This window comes from Halichoerus grypus, chromosome 7 (assembly GCF_964656455.1).
Source record: "Halichoerus grypus chromosome 7, mHalGry1.hap1.1, whole genome shotgun sequence".
Lineage (NCBI taxonomy): Eukaryota > Metazoa > Chordata > Mammalia > Carnivora > Phocidae > Halichoerus > Halichoerus grypus.
Window position 1 is genome coordinate 106,043,002 of NC_135718.1, and position 16,549 is coordinate 106,059,550.

The window sequence follows — 16,549 nt, forward strand, 5'->3', positions numbered from 1 at the left end:
GCTCGCTTCACAGTAGTCCAGCAGGTTTGCGTACAGCCTCACTCCTCACCTGTTTGCTCTTGAAGACAGTGCCTCTGCCTCAGCTTGATGGAAACCCCCATGAACCTGCCTTCTGTGGACCTGGCTCAAATACAAGCTCTATTGCTCGTGTATCAAGGGACCTTTGGCAAAATATTTCCCATGTGTGATACAAACAAAAATTGCCCACCCCACATGGTTGTTGTAAGTCTAAAGGAAAGAAGACCTATGTAAGCCTTGAAAACCCAGTGCTCATATTGTCCGTGTCCGAGCTGTGGCATAGTTAGTTGAAGAAAGAATTCATCCACAAAGAGTAATTGAAAACAAATTCCTCAACTACTTTAATATTTCAAAAACCATGAAGGGGATCCAAGTGCATAACACATCATACCATTTCTTTAACTTCTCTTTCTTCTTTTATCTATTGCTCTTTTATCTCCTTCTTCCCTCAGGTTCTTGTTCAATGATGCCTTAACATTTCTTTCTACCTCCAGCTTACTTTTTTCTCCCTTTTCTTTGTTCACAAATCCCACCACTTTCTATACCTTTTATTATACAGATGGAGTCTACTCCTCTCCCCATGAAAAAGGATCCTTTTTCCTTGCACACGTGTATGCACATGCGTGTGTGTGTGTGTGTGTGTGTGTTGTCTGCATGTTTGGGGTGAGCGTTAGACCTGCTGACAGTAGCAGGATTCTCTTTCATGGATTAGAGAAAAAATATAATGATTTTTGCATGATATATATAACAACACTTTTTTAAACGTTATACAATATTTTTTGGCAGGGGAACCAAGCCTATGTTACATATATGAGGGAGATGGGATATGTGAACCTTTTGAGAAGGAAACCAGCATCATAGACTGTGGCCTCTATACTCCCAAAGGATACCTGGATCAATGGGCCACCCAAGCTTACTCCTCTCATGAAGACAAGAAGTGTCCTGCTTCCTTGGTAACTGGAGAACCTCATTCAATGGTAAATCAAGCCAGAAGAATTGAGTTAAGGCTGAGCAGAATTGTCAAGTGATGCTCTCTCTCAGATGCTTTATGGGGGCTTACATTTCTCTCCTGTCTTTGATATCAAATTTAGTCCCTACTGAACTCAGAATAAGGTAACGTTAAATGGGACACTTCTAGGCTGGCAATTAAGTCTCATCTCCGCGCCCCCACCCCCCTGCCCCCATACCCTACTTACCCGCACTAGGTTTCATCCAGGAGCCTTTGGCTGTGCAGTAACTAACTCTAAGGGATACAGAGCATCTCAAAATTTATCTCAAATATATAAATATCAGAAATTACACTTGATCTTTGTGTATGGGAGGATTTATTTTAAAAAGAAGAAAAAGAAGTAGTAAAGAGTCAGAATGCCTGGATTACAATACTGAATTCACCAGTATTACTATTATTAACACTAAACGAGGTTTGACAGGTCACTTAACCTCTCCGGGCCCCAATGTTCTCATATATAAAATGGGTCATAGTAATAACTTTTGGATTTAACTCAATATGTTTATTACAAGGATCAAATGGAATTTAAATATATTAAAGATCAAAGTATAACTCAATTTAAAGAATTGTTATTCTTGAAGAAATTCTACAGTTAGTACTAAAAACAAATCCTTAGGTATACAATTTTCCATGAATCTCCACCTAAATAAATAGAAGATCCTCTGAGGACTTTAAGGACTGACTTCTGTGAATTATAGTTCAATACTGAAAAGAAAATTAAGGGCTTTGGCTTTTGGGTACTATTCTAGATGCATCCATTGCCAACTAAACTCTTCCATTCATCATAACAATAGGCAATACCATCCTTTCAACAGAAGTGAGATTAAGCTCTCTAGGTATTTTAGGCCAGGATGAAATCACTGCTTATACTTAAGCAGACACCCCCAGGAAATTGAGGAACCAGCCAGGGCTGGTGCTCTAGTTCAAGAAACTCCTCAAGGACCCAGGCATCTTCTAGATTCTAGCTCTTTCTATCCTTGGCTTGCAGCTTCCTTCCTCCTCCTCATAAGATGACTCCTCCAGGCATGACGTCAGCATTCCAGGCAGGAAGATGGGGGAAGTTCACAGGGAAATAGGTATATGCTAACTGAGTCTTTCCCTTTTTATTGGGAAAATCATGGCAGCTTTTTTGGAAGTTTAATACTACAGACTTCCATCAACATCTTATTGGTCATATCCAGGTCACTTCATCCCCCTCAGTTGTAAAGGCGTCTGAGGAGATGAGCATTTTTAACTGGATTCACTGCCCTCTTGAACAAAATCAAAGTTTGTTAGTAAGAAAGTAAGGGGAAATGGATATGGGGGAGGCAAGTAGCCATGTCTGCCACACTTCTACAGTGAAATCTGTCATCTTTCTCAAGCGTTCTTGGTGCCCAAGGACAGGAAGCCAGGGAAGTTGGAAGATTCTGAGTTAGTAACAGCTCTCTGAAGTTGCTTGTAGTCTAGCTTGTCTGTCTTCCTTAACTAAAGTAGGAGAAATTTTCTGGAGTTTCTGTTCCCTGGCTTCTAAACCCAGCTGAATGCTCAGTGGCTCCCTAACTCAGTAGCCTCACTGCCGGGACTGGTGGATCCTGCCTGGTAAGGATATAACCATCATCTTGGACAGACGTCTGTGGCTGATTCTAGAAGCAGTTGCCTGAAATGAGCCAGGACTGTTCATTGGGCAAGTTCTCTGGGTTTATGGTGGGCTGAGGGTTATCCTGTGTGTTTTTCTACCCAGAAAAGTTATATCTTGAGGCTAGCAGAGAGCATTCTTCTACACTAAGAAAAGTTTTCTGCCAGTAATCATTAAGTACTCAGAAAGAGAGGAAAACTTTGGTTTTGAGCTACAGAGTTTCATTGTCTTTACTTATCTTTCACCCTCCACATTTACTTTTTGGTTGAAATTGCATTTCAGATTTGCACATCATACCATCCAGATTCACCAGAGCACTATCCCCTTATTGGCTGGTTTCCCTGTGTCACCAATGGAAATAGACCTCAGGATAAAAGAAGTGAGCAGACAGAAGGTAGTCTGGAGAGAGAAAATGAGGTGTGGCTAAAAGTAAGTGACCCAAATGGTTTTTTGTGAATGGATAGTGTGTGTGTGTGTGTGTGTGTGTGTGTAAAATGATACGTTGCAATGGCTTGTCAGGAAATTTCCTTTTGTTTTTCTCAACATCTTTAATATTTTGAATTTATTTTCACCTCTTTTTGAATTTTGGACTTCTTTGTAAGTAAATCCATTTATCAAAGTGTAACATATACACAGAAAAATGCAAACATCAGAAATGCATAGATCAATACATTTTTACAGAGTGAACATCCTCTTCAACCATAACACAGATCAAGAAACAGAGTAGTGATCACCCCATAAAGCATTCTCCTTGCCCTTCTTGGTCATGACACCACAGAGGCATCTACTCTTTTAAGTTATATCACCAGAGATTGCCTGTGTTTGAACTTTGTGTGAAACACTTGAGTGTGTAATTTTGTGTGTCATTCTTTCTTACTCAACATTCTGTTTGTAAGAATGCCGTGGCATTTAGCAGTAGAGTTCATTTCTATGGCTGTGTACCATTCCAGTGTATGAATACACCACAATTTATTTATCCATATGGATGGACTTTTGGGTTATTTCCAGTTTTTCTCTATGGTATTATGCATAATTCTGCTATAAACATTTCTATACATTTCTTTTGGTGAATGTATATAAACAGTTGGGTATATTTGGAACTGCTAGATCATTGGTACGCAGATGACAAGCTTTACTAGATAATTCCAAATAAGCTTCCACAGTGGTTGTACTAATTTAAACTCCCACCGGGGGCTTATGAGTATTCCAAATGCTTCACATTTTCACCAATACTTGGTATGTCAAGTCTTAATTTTAGTCATGCTGTTGGGCATATAAAAGTGTCCCCTCAGTGGTGTCCATTGCTTTTACATGTCAACTAATGAGTTTTTTTAAATGTATACTGCCATTTGTATATCCTTTTTCTTTTCTTTTTTTTCCTGGAGGACATATTCAAATCTTTTGCCCAATTTTGTTTGGGTTATCTGTCATTTTCTTCTTCATTTATGTGATTTCTTTACAAGTTTCTGAATGTAATCCTTTTTTGGTTATATGTTATTTAGTATGTTCCAATATTGTGGCTTACTTTTTCTTACTTTTTATGGTATCTTTAGACAAATAGAATGTCTAAATTTTACAAAAGTCCAGTTTATCTTTCTTTCCCTTTATGGTTAAGTGCTTTTCATTATGGTATTAAGTATGGTATTAAGAAATCTTTGCCTGTCACAAAGATACTTTCTTGTATTATCTTTTTTTAAAAAAGATTTTATTTATTTGAGAGAGAGAGAGAGAGCATGAAAGGGGGGAGGGTCAGAGGGAGAAGCAATCTCCCTGCTGAGCAGGGAGCCCAATGCGGGACTTGATACCCGGACTCCAGGATCATGACCTGAGCTGAAGTCAGTTGCTTAACCAACTGAGCCACCCAGATGCCCTCTTGTATTATCTTTTAGACATGTTATTATTTTACCTTCCATATATAGGTCTACAAACCATCTGGAATTTTTATATATTGTGTGAGGTAAAGATCAAGAATTTTTCCCCTATGGATATGCAATACATCTAGAACCACTCTTATTCAAACTAAAATTTTCTTTTCCCCACGGTGTTGCACTGTGCACCTTTGTCATAAGTCAACTAGCAATATGTATTTGGTTCATTTATTGATTCTATATTTTGTTTTACTGGTCTTTATATTCTTGCTTTAATATTGTACTCTAAATTATGGCACATTTTTGGTGAATCTTAAAATTGAATAATTTAAGCCCTAAAACTTTGTTCCTTTTTTTTCCAGATTACATTAGCTGTTCTTGATCCTTTGAATTTTTATATTAACTTTGGAATAAGCTTCCATTTCCACATATGGAAAAAAAAAACCCTGATGTAATTTTGATTGGGATTTCATTGAAACTTTAAGTCAATTTGGGGAGAGTTTTTCTTTAAAATATTGAGTCTTCTCTACATCAAAAACTAATGATGTAATGTATGGTGATTAACATAACATAATAAAAAAAAGACAAAATATTGAGTCTTCTAATATATTCCTTCAATTACTTGTCTTCCTTAATTTCTCTTAACATTTTATAGTTTTCTGAGAGAAGGGAGTTGGATTTTATCAAATGCTTTTTTCTGCATCTATTGAGTTGATCATATTAGGTTGTCTTCTGTTCTGCCAAAGTCTTGACTTACTTTGATAAACTTCTAAATGTTAAACTAAGCTTACATACCTGGAAAAAAAAATAACAACTTGGAGTTGTTTTATATATATACATATATAAAATGTATAATCCTTTGTCAATAATTTTGGATTCTGTTTGTGAATATTTTAAGTGTTTTTTCATCTTTGTTCATTAGAGCTTGACTCCTATTTTTAAATTTTATTTTACTGTTTTATCAAGTTTTATGATTGACTTCTAAAAAGTTTCTTTCCCCGCTAGTTATGGGATATGTTATGTAAAGTTGGTGCTAATTCTGGAGGTATTCATCAGTAAAGCTATCTGATCCTGTGTTTTCTTTGAGAAAAAATTTAAATTATGAGTTAAAATTTTAAAACAAATGTAGAAGAATTTGGGTTTTCTATTTCTTCTTAGGTCAGTTTTGGTAAGTTGGGTTTTTCAAGTAATTTGTGCATTTTTTTCCTAAAAATTTGAATTTATTGGCATTAAGTTTTCTATAATGTTCTCTTATTTTCTTTGTAATGTTTCCACCTCTAGAAATTTTTTCACTCATGATATTGTTACAGTTTGGCTTCTCTATTTATTTTTGGTCAGTCTTGCTAAAGGTTTATTAGTTTTGTTAATCTTTTTATAGAACCAGCCAAAGAAAATATATATAGACTATGTGCATATCCATATATCTGTATGTACATATAGATAAAAGGAATGTATACGTATAAACCTAAAAGGAAGGAAATAATTAAAAAAAGAACATACTCATGTGCTCTTATTTTCATTATTTACTTTCTTTTATGTTTGTATTTAACTTGCTCTTCTTTTTCTAATAACTTGAGATGATGCTTAGATAATTATTTTTTGGCTTCTTTTCTTTTTTAATATATGTATTAAGGCCATATATTTCCTTAAATATTTCCATATATAAGCATGGCTTTGGTGACATCCTAAAAGTTTTGCATTATCTTATTTCTGTTATCACTTGGTTCAAACATATTTTTGCAATTTTCATTTGATTTCTTTCTTTTTTTTTTTTTTTTTTTTTTTGGACCACTGCATTATATACAAGTGTGCTGTTTAACTTCTAAACATTTGTGGATTTTCTGGTTACCTTTTTGTTTTTGATTCTCAGGGTTAGGGTTAGGGTTAGGGTGAAGTCGCTGTGGTCAAAGAGTATATCTTGTATGGTTCCAATCCTTTGTAATTTGTTGAGCCTTGAATTATGGACCAGTGTATGGTCAATACTGGTAAATATTACCTGTACTTTGAAAGGGATATGTAGTCTGAAATTATTGGATAGAGCATTCTATATATTTAAGATAAATCAAATTCACCCATCATCGTGTTGAAAGTTTCTATATCATATATATTTTGTATATATAGATATATTTTCTTGATATTCTGTGCACTGTTTCTATCAGTTAATGAGTGATATGTTTTAGAAACTCCCACTATAATCTTGGGTTTGTCTATTTCTCCTTTATTTTTTATCAGTTTTTGATTTATACATTTTGAGGCTATCTTATTAAATATACACACAATTCTCACTTTGTATGGTAGTGTGGAACCACAAAATGACCATGCAAGCTAAATTTATGCAAAGCAAACTTAATAATCAATGAGGAAAAATTGTAATTTGTTACATGAACTCAAAGTTTTTGCCACAATGTTAAACTCATGTGAAGGAAAAATTTTTAAATAGTAGAACTGGTATTTATTTAGTTCATTATAATATAAAACATTTAAAAACATAGAGAATTAAAGTGTTTCCTTTCATTGTAAAAATGTTACCAACAGTAGTTTGAACAGCACTTGACTTTTTCTTTTTCATCATATGACTTACATTACAAAGCTAGCAGTTTTTTTATGCCTTTGTGAATTGTCATATTCCATTCTAAGTTTGGATCAACTTCCAACATTTTATCCTTTGCACTTTCAATGTTATGAAATATCTCTGAGAGTTCTTTTAATGTGAATTTTTTCTTGGCATCACTTCCTCTGGGACATCTTCATCCTATTTGTCACAACCACTTTTCTCATTTATGTTGATAATTTTACTTTCACTAAGTCCCTCTGGCTGCATCTCTAGAGTCCCTCCAATTGGCAGCAGAATTGACATTCCCACCCATCAGCTTTTTCTTCTATAACTCTGCTTACCTTTAGTTCACATTTCTCCTCCAGCATTATCACTTTTTTTCCTACACGTTCATCCTTATTGGCCAATTCCCCCTTTCAATTACCCATTTTTGTAAAATGTCGTGTAGGTTTATCACTGAGAAACAAGGAGGCAACACAACTACACACTTTTCTGTCTCTGCATTAACTGGATAACAGATACACAGTGACCAATCAGTGACAGACTTTGAAAGAAGTGATTGGTCACTGATCATTGTGATTTGTGGATTGAAAGACTATTAGTGAAGTTTGTACTTCCTGTACTTACAATTAATATATTGTGCTAATTGTAATTTAAATCCTATCATTGGGACTCTGGTGTTATATAACTAAATTGTGCTAATTGATATTTGTGCATATGGGAACTTGTGCATGTATAAAATCAGGACTGTCGGTGTATAATTTTAGAATTTCTATATCTTCCTGGTTGATTATCTCTTTTAACATTAAGAAATGCCTCTTTTTATCTCTAAGAATATTCCTGCTTTACTGTAAACTTTGCCTGATATTAGTATAGCTATACCTTTTGTTAGTCGTACTTTTATTTTATTCTCTAAGTGGTTATTCTAGAGATTGCAGCATGTATCTTTAACTGGTTAGAGTCTGCTATGAATTAGAGCTCTCATAATTTCATAAGCAATGACTACCTTAGAATACTCTACCTCCATTTACTACTTCCTGGCTTTTTAAAGTTAATATGATTTAAAAATAGCTAATATTTACCCTGTCCAGTGCTCTTCAGGCCTTTCTAATTTCTGTGCTTCCCTCATTTTTATTTAGCTTGAAGAAATCCCATTTATTGTTTCTTTTTATGTGAGTGTACTGGCAATGAATTCTTTTAGTTTTTGTGTGGCTGAAAATATCTTTATTTGACATTCATTTTTCAAAGGGTATCTTTGCTTGGTATAGAATTCTAAGTGGCCAGTTGTTTTCTTTCATCAGCCTAAAGATGTTATTCCAGTGTCTTTTCACTTTCATACTTTCTTTGGAGAGTTAGCTGTACATCTGATATATATTACTTTGAAGGCAATGTCTTTTATTCTCTGGTGCTTTCAGTATTTTCTGTTTGTGTTTTGCCTTCAGCACTTTTACTATGATGTTCCAAGGCCTGTTTTTTCTTTGTATATATGTGGCTAAGGCTTTGTCAAGCTTTTTGAATCTGTGACTTAATGTCTCTACTTGCCCATTTACACTTTCTTCTTTTTCTTGGATACCAGATATACATACATTAGACCTTTTTGCTGTGTATCTTTTATCCTTTTTCTTCTTCATTTCTTTCCCTTTTTCTTCACGCTGAAGTCTGGTTATTTTATACTGATATTTCTTCTGTTTCACTAATCATAACTTTTACTCCAACAGCTGTTATACTGTTTATTAAATTATTAATTTCATTTATTGTATTTTTAATTCTAGAATTACTATTTAACTTTTTCTATAGATTCTCATTTTGTCTGAAATTCTTTATCCTATAGTTTATTTTTAAAAATATATTAATCACTATAATTGTCAAGTCTGTGTCTGATAATATCAATATCTTGGTGACCTGAGGTCTGTTTATGATGACAGTTTCTTCTCTTTATTTTCATTCATTTAGTCTTATCTACTTTCATACTGAATAATGTTTTTACTAAATTATCATAGAGATTGTGGAGATTATGGCTAATGATATCTTTCTTTCAAGATCATTTACTTTTTTTAAAAAAACATGTAATAAGATTTGGGAAAGAACACCTTAATCCAATCAGTAATTAAGATGACTCAAGCTTATGCTTCTGTATTAGTGAGCCCTGATATATTTCATTTTTCCCTTTTTTCCCTAAGCCCTAGCCTTTCAGGGGTCTCAACTAAAAGCTTAGATCAGGCCCTCTATCTTGATATTTTCTGAAGTACAAATTTCTATTTCCTCAGAAGTATGTGTCTGCTAAAAACTGCTTAGCTTTTTAGCCTCTCACCCACCAATTTCTGCCTAGTTTCTTATACTCTTATTCTGCAGAGCTTAGAATTTGAAAAATATCTCAGTGACAAAAGTGGCACAGAATGTGAGGTTATGTTCAATGTGGTTTCTTGCTTTTCAAGTCTCTTCAGTCCTGACTGCTGTGGTTTCTTTCACACGTTTCCAAGCATTTTTCTTTTTACTTTATTCATACTTTATAATTTTTCTTGTCATGAGTGTTTGTTCTATTATAAGCTACTTCCTCACAGCTGGAAGCAGAAGTCTCCAACTGGAATTCCTTTATTGTATGTCAGTTAGCTACCATATATATTTTAGGTGTGTACCCTATTCTTACTACAAGTGATCTAGGGGTAATAATCCTTGTATAAGAAAAAAATCACTAATATAATTGGAAATTAAGTTAATATATCAAACCTATTAATAAAATTTAGTTTTGGGCGCCTGGGTGGCTCAGTTGGTTAAGCGACTGCCTTCAGCTCAGGTCATGATCCTGGAGTCCCGGGATCGAGTCCCGCATCAGGCTCCCTGCTCGGCTGGAGGTCTGCTTCTCCCTCTGATCCTCTTCCCTCTCGTGCTCTCTGTCTCTCATTCTCTCTCTCTCAAATAAATAAATAAAATCTTTTAAAAAAAAATTTTAGTTTTCACAAATCCACATAATACCAAATAAATTAGGGAGTGATTTCTAAAATAAGTTCATTGGGGTTTCCCCAAGTTTTCTGAAGACTGTAGGATTTCTGACTATTATTTCTTTTAGCTTACTTTAATCTTGGTTTCATACACACACATGATTTGTATGAAATGAATCAGAGACAAATTTATTTTACAAGTGGGAAACAACTATACTGAAAAACATTAGCCTTGAAAATATCTTTCCAAAATCTTTCATTTACTAAAATGCTACTTTCCCAACAAATTTCTCACTTTAGTCCTCAGTCCTTTACTGAGGTAACTTGTCTCTCTTAGTTTTCCTTGGTTTTATCTAATCTTGATCCAATTGACCAAAATGTATGAACTTTCTCTTACGTGGCATAGAAGATTTTTATTATTTACAATAATAAGCACATTTTATTTTATTTTTTAAAGATTTATTTATTTATTTCAGAGTGGGGAGGGGTATAGGGAGAGGGAGAGAAATCTTCAAGCAGATTCCCTGCTGAGGAGCCCGATGTGGGGCTTTATCCCAGGACCGTGAGATCATGACCTGAGCTGAAACCAAGGGCTGGCTGCTTAACCAACTGAGCCACCCAGGTGCCCCATAATAAGTACATTTTAAAATCCATTTATAGTTTACAAAGTACATTGCCATGTACTTTTTAATTTCATCCTTACAATAGCCTATGAGTTTGGCTAAAGTAGGTGTTTTCCTGTTTTATAGATGAGAAAAATAAGAACCAGTCTCAAAGTTCTTTTTCTACATCACTCAAGGATAAAATGGTAAATCTGAAGATCAAACTCATGCTTCTTAACTCTAATCCCATATTTATTCCTTTACACTATGTTGCCTCATTCAGTCAGCATTCATTATGCACCTTGATATGCCAAACCCAGAATTGAACACTGGGGATAAACATGAGAATATGGCATGAGCAAGAAAGCAAATTGAAACATATGTGGAATTGGGAGGAAAGGTTTCTTTTCTTTTGTTGGATTTCTTCTAAATTCTTCAAAGATGATGTATCTATGGATCTAGTTCATAGGATTTATTAAGTGCATATTGTAACTCTAAGTGCCATTGGAGGATAGAAAAAGAAACAGAAGGCATGATTCCTCCCAGAAAGTGCTTTGAATCTCAGCAATATAGGCAACAAATGAAGCAATTTGAGAAGCAGACATCCAATAAGTATCTGTTGTTTGGTTTCACAGGGAGCCCATCAACATATGCAAAATCATATGCTCATGTTTATTTTCATGGCTGTTCTAAAATGTCCTAAATTTGGAATGGTCTCACTCAGGCTGGACTATTTAGAAATCCTAACAGAAACTTCTCCATGCTTATAGTATTTTAAATACAATATTGAAAACATCAGTTATAAATTATGGACCACTGCTGGAAACCTTTGCTACATAAAACCTAAAGCCTGTTTACCATAATTTCCTTCTTTTCTTTGTTTGGGTTCAACTAGCCAAACACTACATATGAATCTTCAACAGAAAATGCATTGCATATTTAATTGATTGGATTTCAAAGGTAAGAGTCTGTGACACCAGACTCCTGGAGAGGGGAGGGTGTGGAGACACCTATGTATTGAGATTTGCTCTGTCCCAGGTATCTTATTAATTCTCATACAAGCTCTCTATCAGAGATAATGATTTTTTCTTATCTAAAAATGATTATCTGAAAACTCAGAGATGTTAAACATTTGAGATAACATAGATAGTAGAGGTACAGATAAGATTCAAATTCAAATATAGCTTATTCCAAAACCCATGTTTCCTTCCTCTATACCAGGAGTTGGGAAACATTTTTCTATAAAGAGAAAAATAAATATTTTATGGCTTGTGGGCCTTACAGTCTCTGTTACAACTACTTAACACTGCTGTTTTAGAATGAAAGCAGCCACAGACAGTATGTAAATGATCAAGCATAGCAGTGTTCTAATAAAATTATATTTATGAACACTAAAATTTTAATTCATAAAATTTTCACATTATTCACATTGTTTTTCTTTGATTTTTTTCAACCATTTGAAAATGCAAAAACCATTCTTAGCTCACAGACCATACAAAACCAGGCAGTAAGTCAGATTTGGCCCATGAGCAATAGTTTGCTGACCTAGGCTCTGTATCATGTGTCCATCTAATATTCTAGATACTGATAGACATTTGCCTTGTTTCTGCATCATAACAGTGCCAATTTTAATTCTACTCAGTAAACATTGCCTAAAATGAACAAAATATTGTACTATAGAGGGGTCCAAAGCTGAATGAGTCACCATCTTTACCCTTAAGGTATATACGCTGCAGTGCGCATGTTTACACAAATATTCTAGAAGATAGAATGTTGTAACTCATATGCTACAGATACAGTAAAGTACAAAACAGACTGAAAAGGACCTGGTGACTGGACATAAGGAGATAGAGATAAACCCTATCTCATTGAATTCTGCCATTTATCCCATCTTCCATACCACTCCTCTACACACACACACACACACACACACACACACACACACACACACATACATTCTAGGCCTTAATCATTTTAGTCATAACAGATTGCTTTCAGTGCTGGAATATTTCAAGGTTTTCACATCTCCATAACCTTTCAGGTAGGGAACTTATCTTTTTCTTTCTCTGTAAATGCTTTCTCCATTTTATCTCTCCAAGATATACATATTCATCTTCTAAGATTGGGCTCAAGCATTATTTCTTTTATACTGATAAGAACAGATTCTACACTTGATCTTTGCCAAAAGTCCAAGAAGTGATGGGGATTATTTCTTTTATAAAGTCCAGCCTTTCCTGAACTTCTTTCCCAAGGCCCTCTTAGTATAACTGATAACTTTTTCATATATGCCTCCTCAATAGACTCTTCTATCATAGTATTTGTATACTTTGCTGTTCTTGTTTCTCCCTTTCCATCTGATGAACGCTAAGGACCTTGTGGGCAGAAACCATGTGTAGTTATGGTTGTATGTGAAACATTGAGCACAAAACCTCCTTGTTATAATGTTCAAAATGTTTGGTGATTACATGAATCAATGATGGGATGTTAGGTCTTAGCCTTGGCAATTTGGGAGCATATTGATAATATAGTAGTATCCCCTTATCTGTGGTTTCACTTTTGCAGTTTTAGTTACTGTGGTCAACTGTGGTTGAAGAGCAGATGACCCTCCTCTGACAAATTGTCACAAGATCAGGAGTAGCCTAGTGCTATGTCACAATGCCTGGGTCATTCACCTCACTTCATCTCATCATGTAGGCATTTTATTATCTCACATCATCACAGGAAGAAATACAATGATATTTTGAGGGAGAGTTATTCACATAATTTTTATTACAGCACATTGTTATAATTGTTCTATTTTATTATTAGTTATTATTAATCTTTTACTGTACCTAATTTATAAATTAAATATTATCATAGGTATGTATGTACAGGAAAATACATACATATATATATATAGGGTTTGGTACTATTATGGTTTTAGGCATCCACTGGGGGTCCACTGGAATGTATCCCCTGTAGATAGATAGGGAGGACTACTGTACTACTTATGACACAACACAGAGGTGGGTAAGTAGGACTGTGGGCTGGGCTAGATTGAAAGGGGAGGTGGATAGAAGCCACAAACTACCTCTTCCTGAAAAACTTTATAAAAGATGAACTGTAGTTTGAGTGGAAACCACATCAAAAGGAATTTTTCAAAGATGGGGGAGATTTGGTCGTTTTCTTTGGTTGTGGCAGATTGGAGTCTCTAGGAAGTAGATTCTGAAATGGAACTTAGGTGCTCCCTTTGGCAGCACATATACTAAATTAAGATGAAGCTTAGTATGCAGGATGTTTATTAAGGAGTGGGCTTGGTATCAACATCTGTGGAAAAGAAGGGAAGGAAGCATGAGTGGGTGAAAAAGGAAGTTGAGCAACCTCAATGACAGCTTGACTGACTTCTGTGAAGAAATAATACATATTATCACAAGGCACAAGTGGTAAGTGGAGTAATACTGCTGTAAGGTCCTTACCCTATGAGATAATAATATTTTTTGAATGTAGGTTGTAATAAGTTAGATATACATATTATAGTCTCCAGAACAATCATTAAAAAATATACATATACACAAATAGCTATAGGTAGAAAGTTAAAAGAGAAGATTAAGAGAATAATAAAATAATTTGATTCACTCAAAAGAAGGCAAGAAAAGAGGAGTTAAGAAACAATTAATTAATAAAAAACAAATACCAAGATGGTAGACTTAAAATCAACTGTATTATTGATTACATTAAATGCAAATTTTTCTAAAAATGCCATGTAAAAGGCAGAGATTGTCAATATACATAAGATGGAAAGAATCAATTATCTACTGTTTATGAAAACACATTTTAAACATAAAGACATGCAGGGCGCCTGGGTGGCTCAGTTGGTTAAGCGAGTGGTTAAGTGACTGCCCTCTGCTCAGGTCATGATCCTGGAGTCCCAGGATCGAGTCCCATATCAGGTTCCCTACTCAGCAGGGAGTCTGCTTCTCCCTCTGACTCTCCCCCCTCTCAGGCTCTCTCTCTCTCTCTCATCCTCTCTCTCTCAAATAAATAAATAAAATCTTTAAAGAATAAATAAAGACATGCAGAATGAAAGTAAAAGGGAGAAATTATATACCATGTAAACTCTAAGCATAAGCAAATTGCTGTGCTATGCTAATATCTGATAAAATAGAATATTACTGGAGATAAAGGGGGATGTTTTGTAGTGATAAGTAGATCAATTTATCAAAACTACTGAACAATCTTAATTATAAAATTGAAACACCTAAGAACAGAGCCTTAAAGGAAATGAATTAAAAATTGATAAAACTAATAGACAAATAGCCAAATCCATAATCATAATTGGAGATTTTTATCATCTCTAAGTCACTGAGGTAGCAAGTAGACAAAAAGATCAGGAGAAGTATAGAAGATTTGAAGATCATTCTCAAGTATCTTGACCTACTTTGATATTTGTAGAAATACTACATATGCAGAATGCATATGGTACATTCACCAAATAGGTTATATACTAGACCATAAAACAAGTCTTAATAAATTTGTAATGATTACACTCATACAGAGTACATTCTCTGACCTTAACAGTACTAAATAAGAAATGAATAACAATATGTCTAGGAAATCTCCAATTTCTTGATAATCAAGCAGTACATTTCTAAATGACCCATAGGTCAAAGAAGGTTTTATGGGGGAAATTAGAAAACATTTTGAGCTGAATGATAATGAAACAACATTTCAGAATTTATGGGATATGATTAAAACAGTACTTCCAGGGAAAATTATAGCTTTAAATATCTATATTTGGAAAATAAGCAGTATAAAATCAATAATCACAGTTTCCGTCTTAATTAGGAAAAGATCAAATTAAAGTCATAGTGAAAGTATAAAGGAAATAACAGAAAAGGAGAAATCAGTAAAGTAGAAAAAACTCCCATATCACCACTGTTATTGTACTTTCTCTGGAAATAGCAGCCAAGGCTAGACTTTGAATTCTATACTTTATGAGATCTAAAATAAATGAAACATAAAATGTGAGAGAAGTAAAACTCAAATTATTTTCTCATAAATTGAGTTGACATCTGAAAAGAGGAAACAACCTGAAAATTATTTCATTTAGTATCATGGTTTAGTACAAAATTAAGATGAAAGCAAATATGCTCTCTAATTTTAAACAACAATCAATGAGAAAATATGATTAAAGAAAATAGTTCATTTATAATAGCAATCAAGGTAGTAAAATATCTAGGAATAAATGTTAAAAAAAGAAAAATGAAAGATCTATATGAAGATACAATGAAGGCTTGAATAAATGAAGAGGCACAAACTGGTCCTGTATAGAAGGACTCAATATCATATGGGGGTCGATTCTCCCTAAATCCTAAACTTCACATAATCCCAACAAAAATTCTAACAAAAAAACTTTTAAAGAATTACAAAGTTGATTTTAATTTTTTTAATGGAAATTCTGCCAAAGTTTAGTGATGAAGGAGGCCTGACTCTGTCAAGGATCAAAATATGTCACAAAATTATAATGGTTAAAATATCAACAAATAGACAAATCAATGGATCAAGATGGCCCTGAAATACACCCAAAGATAGAGACGTACATATGGATATGGCTTGAAATTAAACTTAATACTCAAGACAAATGAGAATGGTGCATCCATTTCCACATATCCTTGCATGAACATAATATTATCTAATTACCTAAAATTAATAAATCTGATGGGAACAAAGTGATATCTTGTTGTTATATTGTGCATTTTTTCTTTGATTATTAGTGAGGTAGAGCATCCCCTTTACAAAAATAACTATCAGGCATTTAGTGTTCATCTTTTATTTAATTGTAACATAGACAAATTTATTAGTTTTTTCTAAGATTGCAAAAATATTTTTTACTTTCTTATATTTTGTAGTTTTGCCTTTTGAAGTTTAGTGTTTAACATAATTGAAATTTATTTTTGTGTATAGA

At 34.0% G+C, this 16,549-nt stretch overlaps 1 protein-coding gene and 1 pseudogene across 1 annotated transcript in view; one reads left to right on the forward strand and one right to left on the reverse strand.

Annotated features, from left to right (window-relative positions):
- PAPPA2 (pappalysin 2) overlaps positions 1-16,549 on the forward strand; it is a 293,756-nt gene that overhangs the window by 159,243 nt on the left and 117,964 nt on the right. The window contains exons 11-12 of the mRNA XM_036117179.2: positions 805-995; positions 2,925-3,071. Coding sequence (XP_035973072.2) covers positions 805-995; positions 2,925-3,071 — 338 coding nt within the window. The remainder of the gene's footprint in view (positions 1-804; positions 996-2,924; positions 3,072-16,549) is intronic.
- LOC118551677 (U2 spliceosomal RNA) lies at positions 12,676-12,806 on the reverse strand (annotated as a pseudogene).